Source organism: Tursiops truncatus, chromosome 3 (genome assembly GCF_011762595.2).
Source record: "Tursiops truncatus isolate mTurTru1 chromosome 3, mTurTru1.mat.Y, whole genome shotgun sequence".
NCBI classification, from domain to species: Eukaryota; Metazoa; Chordata; class Mammalia; order Artiodactyla; family Delphinidae; genus Tursiops; species Tursiops truncatus.
In genome coordinates this window covers 42,130,913-42,147,749 of record NC_047036.1, presented here as the reverse complement: position 1 = coordinate 42,147,749, position 16,837 = coordinate 42,130,913, and the positions used below count along the sequence as shown (strand labels likewise).

The 16,837-nt window shown below is 37.6% G+C and overlaps 1 protein-coding gene across 1 annotated transcript in view; it reads left to right on the top strand.

Moving 5' to 3' along the window:
• CDC20B (cell division cycle 20B) overlaps positions 1 to 16,837 on the top strand; it is a 43,815-nt gene that overhangs the window by 15,440 nt on the left and 11,538 nt on the right. The window contains exons 5-8 of the mRNA XM_073801941.1: positions 4,943 to 5,059; positions 9,492 to 9,688; positions 10,769 to 10,863; positions 12,888 to 13,113. Coding sequence (XP_073658042.1) covers positions 4,943 to 5,059; positions 9,492 to 9,688; positions 10,769 to 10,863; positions 12,888 to 13,113 — 635 coding nt within the window. The remainder of the gene's footprint in view (positions 1 to 4,942; positions 5,060 to 9,491; positions 9,689 to 10,768; positions 10,864 to 12,887; positions 13,114 to 16,837) is intronic.

The following is a 16,837-nucleotide window of genomic DNA, read 5'->3' as shown; positions in this document are numbered from 1 at the left end:
GACCTGTGACCTGCCAAATTCACTATGACAATTTTCACTCTATCTGTTTTTGCTGGTGCTCTTGAGTTAAGAGGCTGTCATTTTTTTGGTTTATTCAGGGAGTAAACATCTGGTTTCTTTTGACATGTGCACATGTGTGTATGTACAGGGTGTTTGTGCGTGTGTGTGAACTTGACAGTCTTAAAACCAAACTCATCTCATTCTAAACCTTCCCTGTGCCTCTGAGCCCTGACCCCTTGTGGGGTTTCTGCAAGACAAATCAGCTTGCTTCTCTTCACCACGGCCCCTCTATAGGCACTTGAGGGTCATTTCTTATGTTCCTCCTGGTCAGTTATCAAATCTTTATCAGTTTTGCAGAAAATTACTATAATGTCTTCGTACTGCTATTTCACTCCCATACTCTTTGTTCTTATATCTTCACACCTTAAAAAAGTCATTTGCTGTCATTCTAGTGAGGTTGAAAATAGGAGGCAGAGGAAATACACTTATGTGGCCATTCTTCGGACTTGACTTGCAAGTCTGTTACTCTGCTTTAGATAGATGACTTTGGTGGCAGCACTGAGGAAGATTTGAAGGGGCGGGCTGTTGGAAGCAGAGTCTAATTGAAAGGAATGTTCTATGAAGGGCTCTGTTCTTAATTCTTTTAAGGGGATTTAAAGTGTGAAACAGATTCCACATAAGCCAGGTAACTACTCTTAGGCATGTGGATCACTGGGACAAATTTTATCCAGGTGCTGTGCATATGAAGTATTTCTTCATGCCTCACCCATATTTGCTAAGACTCTGAAACCTCACAGTAGGCACCTCCTGTGCCTTGTAAGTATACCTATCGGGGCCAAAGCTGGTAGAAATCTTTGGGTGGTGATGTCATGTGTGCATCAGGGCGACTCTGCAGCCATGCAGTGGGGAGATATTGCTACTGTGGCAGTTTCTAGAAGGTCCTCCTTCCATGCTGCATTCAGTGCTCCCAAAGTCAAATTTACCCTGCACCCCATGTGTTCTCCTTCCTACTTCCTCTTTCCATCTTGGAAGCCTTTGTGTCATTCATGAGATTGTTATCATAGTTGGAAAATAATTGATTAGGAGCCTAGCTCTGTGAGAGAAACTTAAGAGAACTAGTGGTTCAACTCATAAATGCCAAGGAAACTTGCCTGTTAAATTTCCCTCTGGGATAAGATAACTTTGTGCATGTGTATTTTTCATGCCTCTGTTTCCCAGCAGTATAAAAGGGACAAAAACAGAGTTAGATGCATAAAAATAGGCACAAAAAGTTTCAGGCCTGCTGAATATTCTTTTGGGAGGTTTGGGAATGTACAGTTGGATGAATGAGTGAAACTTATCCTTTACTTCTTTATTTTAGAGTTATAATTTCTTAAAAGCAAAATAAAATATCTGGGGACACGTCTTACCTTAGCTCTCCCATTTCTTCTGATCTGATCAGCAACAAGTTTGTGTTTCTGTAACATGCTGAAGATATGATGTAGAATAGAAATTGTATATTCTATAAAGGCAGAAAGAATGTACCTGTATTATTTTGTTATCCTAGGAAATCTATCTATCTCTGTGTATCTATGTATTTATCTATCTGTCTACAATCTATCCATCCATCCATCCTATTTTTTAGGAAGTTTTGATTCACAGCAAAATTGAACAGAAAATACAGAGAGTGCTCCTATATCCCTGCCCCAACACATGCACAACTTCCCCCGCTATCAACATCCCACACTAGAATAGTACATTTGTTATCATCAATGAACGTACATTGACACACTGTTATTGCCCAAAGTCCATAGTTTACATTAGCTTTCACTCTTTGTGTTGAGTATTCTGTGGATTTTGACAAATGTGTAATGACACGTAGCCACCGTTATAACAGCACGTAGAGTAGTTTCACTGTTCTAAAAATCCTTTGTACTTCACGTATTCATCTCTCCCTCTTCCTCTAACCCTGGCAAACTTTTCACTGTATCCATAGTTTTGCCTTTCCTAGAATGTCATTTAGTTGGAATCATACAGTGTGTAGCCTTTTCAGATTGGCTTCTTTCATTTAGTAATATGCGTTTAAGTGTCCTCCATGTCTTCTCATGGCTTCATAGCTCATTTCTTTTTAGCACTAAATGATATTCTGTTGTCTGGATGTACCACAGTTTATTTATCCATTCACCTATTCAAAGACATCTTGGTTGCTTCCAAGTTTTGGCAATTATGAATAAAGCTGCTATAAACATCTGTGTGAAGGTTTCTCTGTGGACATAAGCTTTCTACTCACTTGGGTAAATACCAAGGAGTGCGTTTTCTGGATTGTATGATAAGAGCATATTTAGTTTCATATGAAACCTCCAAACTGTCTTCCAAAGTGGCTGTACCATTTTGCATTCCCACCAGCAATGAATGAAAGCTCCTGTTGCTCCACATCCTTGCCAGAATTTGGTGTTTGTCAGTGTTTTGGATTTTGGCCATTCTAACAGATGTGCAGTGGTGTCTCATTATTGTTTTAACTTGCAATTCTCTAATGAAATATGATGTTGAGCACATTTTCTTATGCTTATTTGCCATCTTCTTTGGTGAGGTGTCCAGATCTTTTGCCCATTTTTAAATTGAGTTTTTTGTTTTCTTATTGTTGAGGTTTAAGAGTTTCTTTGTATGTTTTGGATAACAGTCCTTTATCGCATATGTCTTTTGCAAATATTTTTTCTCAGTCTGTGGTTTATCTTCTCATTCTTTAGATATGTCTTTTGCAGAGCAGAAGTTTCTAATTTTAATGAAGTCCAGCATATCAGTGATTTCTTTCATGGATCATGCTTTTGGTGTTGTATTTAAAAAGTCACTGCCAGGGAATTCCCTGGCGGTCCAGTGAATTAGGACTCAGTGCTTTCACTGCCATGGGCCCGGGTTCAGTCCCTGGTCGGGGAACTAAGATCCTGTAAGCTGTGTGGTGTGGCCAAAAAAAAAAAAAAAAAAAAAGTCACTGCCAAAACCAAGGACATCTAGATTTTCTCCTGTGTTATTTTCTAGGAGTTTTATAGCTTTGTGTTTTACTTTTAGGTCCACGATCCATTGTGAGTTAGTTTTGAGAAGGGTATAAGGTCTGTGTTTAGATACATTTTTTTAAATTGAAGTATAGTTGATTTATAACATTGTGTTAGTTTCAGGTGTACAGCAAAGTGATTTGATTATTTTTTTTTCCAGATTGCGTGTGGATGTCCAGTTGTTCCAACACCATTTGTTGAAAAAACTAACTTTTCTCCATTGTATTGCCTTTGCTCCTTTGTCAAAGATCCGTTGACTGTATTCGTGGGGCTCTATTTCTGGGCTCTCTATTCTGTTCCATTGATCTATTTGTCTGTTCTTTTGCCAGTACTACACTGTCTTGATTACTGTAGCTTTTTAGTGAGTCTTAAAGTTAGATAGTGTAGGTCCTTCAGCTTGGTTCTTCTCCTTCAATATTGTGTTGACTTTTCTCCATATACGCTTTTAAAATCAGCTTGTCAGTGTCCACAAAATACCTTGTTGGGATTTTAACTGGTATAGCACTGAATCTATAAATCAAGGTGGAAAGAGCTAACATGTTAATAATACTGTACCTGGAATACATGTACCTGGAATATGTCTTCATTTATTTAGCTTTTCTTTGATTAGAGTTTTGTAGTTTTCCTCATATAGATCTTGTACATATTTTGTTAGATTTATACCTAAGTTTTTCATTTTTGAGGTACTTATATAAATGGTATTGTGCTTTTAATTTTAAATTCCAATTGCTTATTGCTGGTATATAAGAAAGCAGTTGACTTTTGTATATTAATCTTATATCTTTCTATAATCACTCATTAGTTCCAGGAGTTTTTTGTTGATTCTTTGGGTATTGCTTTTTTTTTTTTAATATAGAACATTATGTTAGCTTCAGGTGTGCAATGTAATGATATATTTGTATATATTGCAAAATGATCACCACAATAAGTTTAGTTTACAACTGTCATCAGATATAGTTACAGAATTTTTTTCTTGTGTTGAGAACTTTTAAGATCTACTTTTTAAGCAACTTTCGAAGATGCTGTACATGCTGTACATTAAATTCTCATGACATTTATTTTGTAACTGGAAGTTTGTACTTGATTTTTTTTTTGAACCTTTATCAGCAGTGCTTGAGTATGTATTTCTAGTAACCTTGTAGTTCTGCCCACAACTGCAGGTTTTCATAGCTAACGTTGCAACTATGAGTAACAATCTGGCTTCTTGGTATAGCATTGTGAAGCTCTCATTCTTTTATTAGAAACCATGTGGTCCTAGGACCACAAGTTACCTGGGTGGGGCTCATTTCCTGTTGATCATGTCATTCTCAGTTTGATTACAAGCCAAGTGGTTGGAAAGATGAAAAGACAGTGGCTTATGGTTTAGGCTTAGTGGGGTCATTTGATGAGAAGTAAAACTGAGCACAGGATAGAACCTTGAATTCAGATAGTCATGGGTAACACTAGCCAAAAGTAACTCTGTGTGCTCTGGTACAGAAACAGAGAGAGAAAGAGCCAAAATCAATGACTCAACAGTCTTATTGACAAAGACTCAGAGTAGGGCTTAGGTCTATTAGATAATTGTTGATGTTATAGATACATGGATATGTGAACATTACTTTGGTTTTAAAATCTCAAGTGACAGAATAAATAGTCAAAGCATGATGTAGTGTCTCTGTGTGCTCCCCGCAAAATCTGTCATTACATTTAGGCCTGGTATTCATGTGCTTTTTATTAGAAAATGTCAATGAATATTTTTTAAAAAATTGTTTAAATTAATACTGAAGTCTTTTTCTTCCTTTCCTCCCCCTGCAACTTATAATTCAATTTTATCATGATGACCACTTTGTTTTTCACCCACTTATCTCTTAATACCTGCAAGGATAAAGATTTTGTTTTCAGGATTATAGTGTAGAACTGTTCATTTCTTGTAGGCTGCAGTGATGGAGTCAGAGATGAATACTTCCACATTCAAAGGTTCAGTGATATAAACTATTCCATACTCCAACCAGAGGTGAAGATTCATCTTACCGCTCTTCGAAATGACTATTGTAAGTTATTGCTTAGATCATGAATTGAAAAGTTGAAATGACAAAATGTATTCTGTGCTCTGGCATAAACTTGAAATTTTATTCTGGAAGAACCAGATGGCCTTGTGCCTCATGCTTAAATGGTGTACCATCCAAATATGGTTAATATAGTGGTTTTTTCATTGTGGAATTTTCATGTTCAAGAATGGGTATTGTTGGTCTTGGTGAGGCACAAGAACTACACATTATGTTTTACTGTATTAGAATGAAGTGTATACTACCAAACGTAAAATAGATAGCTAGTGGGAAGTAGATGCATAGCACAGGGAGATCAGCTAGGTGGTTTGTGACCACCTAGAGGGGTGGGATAGGGAGGGTGGGAGGGAGGGAGACGCAAGAGGGAAGAGATATGGGGATATATTTATATGTATAACTGATTCACTTTGTTATAAAGCAGAAACTAACAAGCCATTGTAAAGCAACTATACTCCAATAAAGATGTTAAAAAAAAGAATGAAGTGTATAAATGGTGGCCTGTTCTTATTCTTATATATTATTTATTTACTTATTTATTTACACTCACAACTTTTATTTTTTATTAAAAATTTTTTTTTATTGGAATATAGTTGATTTACAATGTTGTGTTAGTTTCAGGTGTAGAGCAAAGTGAATCTGTTATACATATACATATATCCATTCTTTTTGCTTATATTTTAAACATGGATAAATCTTGTCAAACAACCACATTGGCTCTTTGTCTCTAGCTTCTTCTTATGTCACTAGCTTGTGATCTAGTTGGGAAGATGGGACTAACCCACATTGACCTGCTACCAACATGCCAATGTAGAGTATAAATAATAAATTGTGGGGTTTAAGGAGTTATAAGGACTATAAGTAGTTTGCTGATCTTTGGATTTGTTCAGAAAGGTTTTGTGGAGACATTCAGACTTGAGATGGATCTTAAAAGATGAGTAGGACTTGGAGGAGTGGAAGAGAGAAGATAGAGCATCTTCAGTGGTGTTAGCAGCATGAACAAAGGCAGGATGTTGGTAATTCATGGTAATTAATGGCAATGAAGAGGATACACTGGGGACTAGTGAACAGGAGGTGGATGCAGATTATGGATATATTTCAAATCCTGATGTAGATTTTTAGATTTGTTGTGGGAATTCTCAACTAGGAGAGATATCAAAGGAAAATTCAGGGCAGAGTATGCAGAATGCATTTAGCAGGAGAGCTACCAAAAAGTAAGGGACTGTTTTCTCTCCATGAGGAAAACTATATGGGAAGAGGGACAAGTTTAAGATTATTCCACGTTTTGAAGCAGGGGAAGGATGGTGTCACTGAGAAGACAAGTTAGCAGGAGAAGTCATGTGAGGAGGGAAGATTATTCTTGCAATATTACACTTGAAGAGACAGTGAGATATACAAGATTTTCTGGCAGGTTATTAGAAATGAGGTTTGTAGTTGAAAGAGGGGAAAGGCTAGAGTGTAGGTCAGATGAGTATGATTGAAGTTGAGAGCCCTGGTGAGCTCTCCTGGTGAGGGAGAAAGGAGCAGAGGGAAGAGGTCTGCTTCTCGGGAGCATTCACAGAGAGGAATGAGCAGGAAAAAGCAAAATCATTAAAGGGAACAGTTCTCCTACCATTCTCCTCCTATACCTCTAAGAGAATTTATTGCCATGACTAATAAAAATTGAAGAATTCATTTCAATAGATGTTTAAAAAGCACAACACTCATGTTAAAAAAAAGCAAACAAAAACCTTTTGTGCCTACTTCCCCTTCAGGCCATAACCCCTTTTGTCTCCTCCCTTTGACAGCAAAACTTGTCAAAAGATGTCTATATTCACAATTTCTTATTTCTCTCCCCATCGTCTTTGAATCTGCTTTAGTCAGTTCTTAAATCTCACCATTCCATTGAAACTGCCCTTCCAAACATCACCCAAAACTCTTCATTTCTAAATCCAGCAGTCACTTCTTGGAGCTCATTTACTTAACTCTATCAGCCACATTGGAGGCAGTTGGTCACTCCCTCCTGCTTGATATTGCACTGTCTTGGTTTGCCTCCTAGCTTTCTGTTCACTCTTTCTTAGTCTTTTTTTTGCTGGTTTCTCTTCCTCTTCTATCTCTCTGCCTCCTAAATTTTGGAATGCACCAAGTCTCATTCCTTGGACATCTTTTCTTTTTGACTTCTATTCTATTTTAGTTGATCTATTGGCTTTCTGGCTATATCTCCTTGTATTATGTTTTTAGTTGTAACTCTAGGGATTGCAATGCAATCTAAACTTTCTCAGTCTACTTAGAATTACTATTGCATATTTCACACAATATGTAAAAATCTTGCAGTCATATGTGTCTCCCCAGCCCCCAACTTTTTTGGGAGAGTTACTTTAGTTGTCTATGTTTTAAATCTACATGCATTGAAAACTCCACCATCGTTAAGTTTTACTTTAAAAAGCCATACGTATTTGTGTTTTAAATATTTTAAGAGAGAAAAAATTGTCCTTTATATTTACCCAAATATTTACCAATTACAACATTCTCCTTCATTCCTGAAGATCCAAATTTCCCTCTTATATAATTTCCTTTCAGTCAAAACTTCTGTTAGTATTTCTTGCAGATCAGGTCTGTTGGTAAAGACTTCTCTTACCCTTATCATGATATTTTTGCTTGATGTAGAATTCCGGGTTGTCAGATGTATTTTTTCAGCACTTTAAAGATGTTCCACTGACTTCTGGCCTCTATGGTTTCTGGTGAGAACTCCTTTGAAACCTTGCTCTCTTGCTTCCAAGACCTGACTCCAATTACACATATGTTAGATCTGTGGATATTATCCCACAAATCCCTGAGGTTCTGTCCATTTCTTTAACATTTTTTTCCCTTCATATTCTTTATTTTATTTAATTAATTTATTTTTTAAATGTTTTTATTGGAGTATAACTGCTTTACAATGGTGTGTTAGTTTCTGCTTTATAACAAAGTGAATCAGTTATACATATACATATATCCCCATATTTCTTCCCTCTTGCATCTCCCTCCCTCCGACCCTCCCTATCCCACCCTTCTAGCTGGTCACAAAGCACTGAGCTGATCTCCCTGTGCTATGCGACTGCTTCCCACTAGCTATCTATTTTACATTTCCTCCATGTTCTTTAGATTGGATAATTTGAGCTTTCCCTGCACTTACAAGATTTGGGGTTAGGCTGAGATGTGTGTGGGTTTATACACTCACAATTAGAGGATGCCTTTCTGTGGCTCCCCTCCCATCCCTCCCAGGCTTTCTCCTCACACTTTGGCCATTTCAGCCTCCTTTCTCTGGTTTCTTTGACTAGCGACATGGTGGGCTTTCTGTCAGAGTCTGAGCTGCTGGTGTTACTCCATGATTGGGGCCCACCCTCAGGGTAAAGCTGTGTGAAGAAAAAAATGGAAAACTCACCCCTGGGCAGGTTGCTTCTCCAAGTTTTCACTCCCTTACATGGTTTACCTGCTTTTGCTGATTTTCCAGAGTTCTCAGGTATTTGTTTTTTGAATTTTGTTCAGAGTTTGTAGTTTGCATCAGTGGGAAGGATGAGTTATAGGGGATTAGACTGCTCTAGTGAAACTGGTGTGCTTCATAGTTTTGTACTGATATGTGTCAATCAGGATAGGAGTTTCTGTCTTATAAGAAATAAGATAGGGTACAGTTTAGTATGTGGTCATACAAATATGGTTTCTCTGAGCAATCATATGATTTTTATAGAGTAAGATAGAGAATACTACTAAGAACTTCTAGATATAATAAATAAGCCAGAGATCACCTCTTCTAGATATACTGTAATTGGGTTGCCTTTTGATTAGCAATGATGGTGTCATCTCCCATATGTATATTCTAGGTCTGAGGATGTCTCCATAAGAATTACATGCTTTTAAATTTTAATGATCTGTTAGATGAAATCCATTTATATTTATAATGGTAGATGAAACTGCCAAGTTTTCTAAATGCCTCTAAGTAAGTATATAAGAGCATAAATGGTAAGTGTTATTGCTTATTACACTGTATATCTTTTTTTTTTTTTTTTTTTTGTGGTACACGGGCCTCTCACTGTTGTGGCCTCTCCCGTTGCGGAGCACAGGCTCCGGACGCGCAGGCTCAGCGGCTATGGCTCACTGGCCCAGCCGCTCCGCGGCATGTGGGATCTTCCCAGACCGGGGCACGAACCCGTGTCCCCTGCATTGGCAGGCGGACTCTCAACTACTGCGCCACCAGGGAAGCCCTACACTGTGTATCTTGATACAAGATTCTATTCCAACTTTCATTTTTGAACTTCTCATGGTCTACTTGGATCCATGATTCTGTTTTCCAGCCGACCATAGGGAAGTTATCAATCTTTCTCCTCTACCTATAAATAAAGTTATTTGAAAATATTTTTATTTGGCTGTATAATCACCCTAATTTGAAATGCTTTTCTTATAGATCTGAATATCCTAGACTGGAACTTGCATAATCTTGTTGCTATAGCCCTTGGATCTTCTGTATACATCTGGAATGGGGATAATCACAATAGGATTGAAAATATAGACTTAAGTGTCACTTGTAACTATATATCTTCTGTGTCCTGGACAAAAGAGGGAACCTGCCTGGCAGTTGGCACCAGCGAGGGAGAAGTGCAAGTACTGGTCAGCTTTTTCTTTCTCATAATGTGTTCTGTATAGTTGCTAGATAACTGAGATTGACTTTTAATAACAGCTTATTATAAAATAAAGAAACTATAGTAGATGTGGTACTTGAAGCTATGAGGAGTAAGAGGATATACCATTTTGGGTCTTTTCTGAATGGTGTTTAATGAGGATGTAGGGGTACTCTGCTTAGTTTTTTCACACAAGCTTTCTTTCTGTCACATTTCCTTTTTCCCCCTCCATTCTTTCTCTCGGACTAAAGTTGGACTTAGGAGATCCCCAGTTTTAGGACTTTGGAGAGAAGAAAACAACCTTCCAGTCTTCCTTTCTCACCTTAAGCCATGATCAGGAGTAGAGTTACTTAAAATGAGTGAATTTTTTTTCTAATAGGCTCTCTGAAATGGGAGCTTACCAAGTTTCCATCAATCTATCTAATTTCTCATGTACCGTTATTGTTATTGTTGTTTATTAGCAATAGTGTAAACAGTATCGCTCAGGTGTTCAATGACTTTGGAGGGCCACAGATGGCTCTACTGTTTTCTCATCTCTGTAATGATACTGGATACTATGAGGGTTATGTCATGATTCTTCTTATGCCAAAGTTCTCATTCCTAATATGGGTCAGAATATCATTGATAGCTGGCAGAAAAGGAGTCTTTTAGCAGGAAATAGAATTCCTGACTTTACAAAGTGTCTAGGCACTCAAATTTTATTTGTTGATAACTATAGGTGAATTTCCAGGTTTGGAATTCCCACAGTTTGAAGGAACTAGAAGTGTCATAGTGATTCTTAACCCTTTGCAGCCCATTGACTTCACCTGGAGAACTTTAAAATAAATGCCATATCCCCAGGCTCTTACTCCCACCATTAAATCAGAATGGCTAGCACCCATAGCCTGCTTCCTCAATGATCCTAATATGCAGACAGCATTGAAAACTGCTGACTAGGGTTAGAGGTGCTGAACTTTCACTTAGCATAAGGACTGGCTATATCAACACTAGTTGGCTATCAGGCCTTTGAGAAGACCGTGGGTTGTGAAAATGCTACATAACCATGCTTGTTCATTTTTTTCAGTTATGGGATGTGGTCACTAAAAAGCGACAGAGAAATATGCTTGGTCATTTGTCAGTAGTTGGGGCTCTAAGCTGGAATAACTACATCCTTAGCAGGTGAGTAGTGTCTTACTGGAACCAATTATATTTGCATCACCAATTGACTATGGGTGCTGAGTGAACAGAACTGCAATATTTAAAACCAAAACCAAAGTAAAACAAAGCAGACATGATTAGTAACAGTTATGATTCTACCTGTCAGGTATTCAGACCTGGTGCTATAAGCAGTCCAGTGGCCGCGTGTACCATGGTGGCTCTGTGCCTAAAGCATGTACTCATACTGAGATGTGACGTTCAGGATTCATTAGATTGTTCAGATAAAATGTAAAACTCTGTTTAAGCAAAAAGTTTCTCTGTACCAAGTAATACCTACTAGAGGGATATTTTTCTGAAATGGGTATTTATTGATATCAGTATCACTAATTTGGAATATGTTAAGCTTTCTGGGGGGCACATTTCCAATTCACAGACCCACAGAGGTTAGAGCTGGAAGGAACCTCATAGATTAACCAGTTCAGTGATTCTCAGACTTGAGAGTGTGTCAGAATCCCTGGAGGGCTCCTCAAAACCCAGATTGCTGCTCTCACTCTGGGAATTTCTGATTCAGTAGGTCTGAGGTGTGCTGATAATATGCATTTCTAATTTCCCAAGTGATGCTGACACTTTATCACTTTTGAGAACTACTGATTTAGTCATCTAACTGCTTCTTTTTGACCAGGAACGTTAAGCGACTTGTCCCTGTGAGCCTACATAATTGGTCTAAATACGTATTTAATAACAGTCATTCATCTTCATACTGTATTTCTTAAAGTAGATTTAAATTTAAATAAAATTTGAAGCCTTTTACAATTTCTTTAAGTAGCACAGATGTAAATTTGGTATTTTAATACCTTGTGATTATAGGCCAGACTTAAAACTACTTAAGCAAATTGCTCTTATATAGACCTAAATATTTACCCTGTGAAGTTGTTGTACTCTGGTCAATTCTATACTCGAGTTCCTTTTACAATCTATTTACATTGCTTAAGTTTAGTTTCATTATCCATGAGGAACATGAACAAACACTTTCTTATAATCATAGCAGCTAACATTTTAGAATACTCTGTGCCAGGCAATGTGCTAACTCTTTAGGTGTGTAATCACGTTTTAATCCCTGCAATGACATTATAAAGTGGTTTATATCCCCCCACCCTCTTCTTCTGAGGAGTAGACTGAGACACCAGCCTGAGGTCACATGGTTAACGTAAGGGGAAGAGTCAGGCTTCGAACCAGGTGGTCTGGCCACAGAGTCCATACTGTTCATCAAAATGCTATCTGGGCTGTGCCTAAGTTGTTTTTAAAAATCTGATACTGCGCTTTGAGAAACTTCAGAAATAATTGTAGGCAGTTATTTACTTTCTCCTTGGAGAAAACTAGTCCAGAAAGAGTTCATTATCTTTGTGAGACAGGACCCTTATCATCATTTGGATCCGAATCACTGAGAGTGGAGACATTATCCAGTGATTTTGAATCATATTGCAGTTTGCTGTGACATTCAGATAGTTTTATATTCTTTTTAGATATTAGTAGCATGAGCAAACTAATAGTAGATCTGTAGATTAATAGAAAAAGGAAATAATACATTTTTATGTCTAACACATATATCATACACATATGCCATTTCATTAAGATAATATGAAATATTCTGAATTCCAGAAAAGTAATATTTCCTGGGTTCAGTACATAAACTACTATCTGGGAAAATATGATAATCTTCTAAATTTATTTTTTCCATGCCTGCATTAAAGCCATTAAAGTTAAAGCCATTAACTTTAAAGCATCATATTAAAGCCATTAGAGTTATCTTTCAAAATATATCTTTTAAATATCCAGTTTTGAAACTCTGCCAAGCACATCTATTTCACTTGTGGGAAGAATCACCCAGGCAGAATACTCCATCCTTATTAACTCAAGAAATGTCTATGTTTTGAATCTGTCCTAAGGGGTCTTTCAGGAGTTTGAACAATACTTTCTGCATAATGCTTATGCAGCATTAGGGCTCAAGTTGTCTGTCCTAAACCTGCCCCTTTACCTCTGGGCAGTGGGTCGAGACTGGGCCGTGTTTATCATCACGATGTTCGGGTAGCCCAGCACCATGTTGGAATTCTTCACCACAAGCAAGCTGTGTGTGCCCTGAAGTGGTCGCCGGGTGGCAGGCTGCTTTCCAGTGGCTGTAGTGACGGACTGCTGACTATATGGCCCCATGATCCAGGTGTGAATGCACAGGGTCACCCGCTAAACGTCATACCCCAACCTACAGCAGTCAAGGTAATAAATCCAACAGTTTTGAAAGGTGTGCTTGCGCTGGAGGTTAGTTAAGCATGGGGCATCTGGTGTAAAGTTAGTTAACATATAGTTTTGCTGAAGTGACAAGACAAAAGATCTGCAGAGAGCTGTTACCTGGAAAGAGCTGCTTACATTCTTCGATGTCTTATCAGAAATACATTGAATTGAACTAAGAGTTTCTGGAGACCTGGGCAAGCCAAACCTTGTGGCAGCTACTACCTGGGGAATCATAAGAACAGTCACTAGTGTAAATACTTTCACACTCACCACCGACTAGCCAACTAGTATAGCAGGAGCAGCAGCAGACTCAGAGGTTGACGTCTGTGTGATTTCTCTCATGATGGAGATTCTAGTTTTGCCAAAACAGCGTGTTTATAGTAAAAGCTAACTGGAAGTAGGGTATTGAAGAAAATGATTGCTAATAAACACAAAGATACTCTCTAAAAAACATAAAAATATTCTATGATGAAACTGGGATCCATGGGCTCAGGAGAATTTCTCAGCCTTTTCAAATTGTATGCAAAATTTTGTGTTTACTGAAATAGCCCTCTTATCCAGCCCAGTCAGGGGTGTAGCTGAATGGTTATTTAAAAAAGACTACTAAGGTAGGTAACCATAAGATATGATACATATATATTGCAAATATTTTATTTCAACTGAAAATTAAATTGTACATTTATTCACAATACAAGGTCAAGGTCTTTACTTTGAAGGTAGGTTGACTGATTAGAGTTCTTCACTGTCTTTCTTATATGAACTACAACCATATTTCACTGTTTACGTTTTCTATTTATGGTATTTATTCTGGTTATCTATTGTTATGTAACAAATTACCCTAAAACCTAGTGGCTTAACACAACGATTATTTTATTATCTCTTATGGTTTCTGGGGGTCAGACTTTGGGAAGGGCTCTTCTCAGCAGTTCTGGCTCAGGGTCTCTCATGGGGTTGTAGTCAGACAGTGACTGAAGCTAAAAGTGCTGGGAGCTGGCGCAGCTGTTGGCTGGCTAGTCATCCTTCCCTCTTCATGTGGTCTCAGAGCTTCTCCACATTGGGTCACTTTGGGCTTCCTCACAACATGGCAGTCTTAAGAGAGTTGGACTTTGTGGCTCAGGGCAACAGGGCCAGTGCTTCAGAGAACAAGGTGAAAGCGGCATCACCTTTTATAACTAATTCCACAAGTGACGCAGTGACACTGTTGGTGCATTCTGTTGTTTGTAAGCCAGTCACAGCCCTCCCAGATTCAAAGGGAGTAGAATGAGATTCCACATATTGATGGAGGATGTTGGTAAAGGGTATGTGGGATGGGAGATTAATTTTTAACTCCAATTAAGCTTAAACTCAGGATGAGATTAATGTACTCATTTGATGCTGGTGTTATAAAAAGTTACAACTATTTGAAACCTATATCAGCACTTCTGAAGCTTGGAATTTACCTAAAAAAATAATATATGAGAAACAAAAGACATATGCCAGAATGTATTTATTATAGTATTCTTTTTTTAAATTTTAAAATTTTATTTATTTTTTATACAGCAGTTTCTTATTAGTCATCAATTTTATACACATCAGTGTATACATGTCAATCCTAATCTCCCAATTCATGACACCCCCCCACCCCCAATTTCCCCCCTTGGTGTCCTTACGTTTGTTCTCTACATCTGTGTCTCTATTTCTGCCCTGCAAACCAGTTCATCTGTACCATTTTTCTAGGTTCCACATAAATGTGTTAATATATGATATTTGTTTTTCTCTTTCTGACTTACTTCACTCTGTATACAGTCTCTAGATCCATCCACGTCTCCACAAATGACCCAGTTTCGTTCCTTTTTATGGCTGAGTAATATTCCATTCTATATATGTACCACATCTTCTTTATCCATTCCTCTGTTGATGGGCATTTAGGTTGCTTCCATGACCTGGTTATTGTAAATAGTGCTGCAATGAAGGTTGGGGTGCATGTGTCTTTTAGAATTATGGTTTTCTCTGGGTATATGCCCAGGAGTGGGATTGCTGGGTCATATGGTACTTCTATTTTTAGTTTTTTTAAGGAACGTCCATACTGTTCTCCATAGTGGCTGTATCAATTTACATTTCCACCAACAGTCCAAGAGGGTTCTCTTTCCTCCACACCCTCTCCAGCATTTGTTGTCTGTAGATTTTCTGATGATGGCTATTCTGACTGGTGTGAGGTGATACCTCATTGTAGTTTTGATTTACATTTCTCTAATAATTAGTGATGTTGAGCAGCTTTTCATGTGCTTCTTGGCCATCTGTATGTCTTCTTTGGAGAAATGTCTATTTAGATCTTCTGCCCATTTTGGGATTGGATTGTTTGTTTTTTTAATATTGAGCTGCATGAGCAGTTTATATATTTTGGAGGTTAATCCTTTGTCCATTGATTTGTTTGCAAATATTTTCTCCCATTCTGAGGGATGTCTTTTCATCTTGTTTGTAGTTTCCTTTGATTTGCAAAAGCTTTTAAGTTTCATTAGGTCCCATTTGTTTATTTTTGTTTTAATTTCCATTACTCTAGGACATGGATCAGAAAAGATCTTTCTGTAATTTATGTCAAAGAGTGTTCTTCCTATGTTTTCCTTTAAGAGTTTTATAGTGTCCGGTCTTACATTTAGGCCTCTAATCCATTTTGATTTTATTTTTGTGTATGGTGTTAGGGAGTGTTCTAATTTCATTCCTTTACATGTGGCTGTCCAGTTTTCCCAGCACCACTTATTGAAGAGTCTGTCTTTTCTCCATTGTATATCCTTGCCAACTTTGTCATAGCTTAGTTGACCATAGGTGCGTGGGTTTATCTCTGGACTTTCTATCCTGTTCCATTTACCTATATATCTGTTTTTGTGTCAGTACCATATTGTCTTCATTACTGTAGCTTTGTAGTATAGTCGGAAGTGAGGGAGTCTGATTCCTCCAGCTCCGTCTTTTTCCCTCAAGACTGCTTTGGCAATTCGGGGTCTTTTGTGCCTCAATACAAATTTTTTTTTTTTCCATACAAATTTTAAGATTTTTTTCTTCTAGTTCTGTAAAAAATACCACTGGTAATTTCATAGGGATTGCACTGAATCTGTAGATTGCTTTGGGTAATATAGTCATTTTCACAATATTGATTCTTCCAGTCCAAGAACATGGTATATCTCTCCATCTGTTTGTATCATCTTTAATTTCTTTCATCAGTGTCTTATAGTTTTCTGCATACAGGTCTTTTGTCTCCTTATGTACATTTATTCCTAGTTATTTTATTCTTTTTGTTGCAATGGTAAATGGGAGTGTTTCCTTAATTTCTCTTTTAGATATTTCATCATTAGTGTATAGGAATGCAAGAGATTTCTGTGCATTAAGTTTGTATCCTGCTACTTTACCAAATTCATTGATTAGCTGTAGTAGTTTCCTGGTGGCATCTTTAGGATTCTCTATGTATAGTATCATGTCACCTGCAAACAGTGACAGCTTTACTTCTTTTCTGATTTGTATTCCTTTTATTTCTTTTTCTTCTCTGATTACCATGGCTAGGACTTCCAAAACTACGTTGAATAATAGTGGCAAGAGTGGACAACTTTGTCTTGTTCCTGGTCTTAGAGGAAATGCTTTCAGTTTTTCACCATTGAGAATGATGTTTGTTGTAGGTTTGTTATATATGGCCTTTATTATGTTGAGGTAGGTTCCCTCTGTGCCCGGCTTCTGGAGAGTT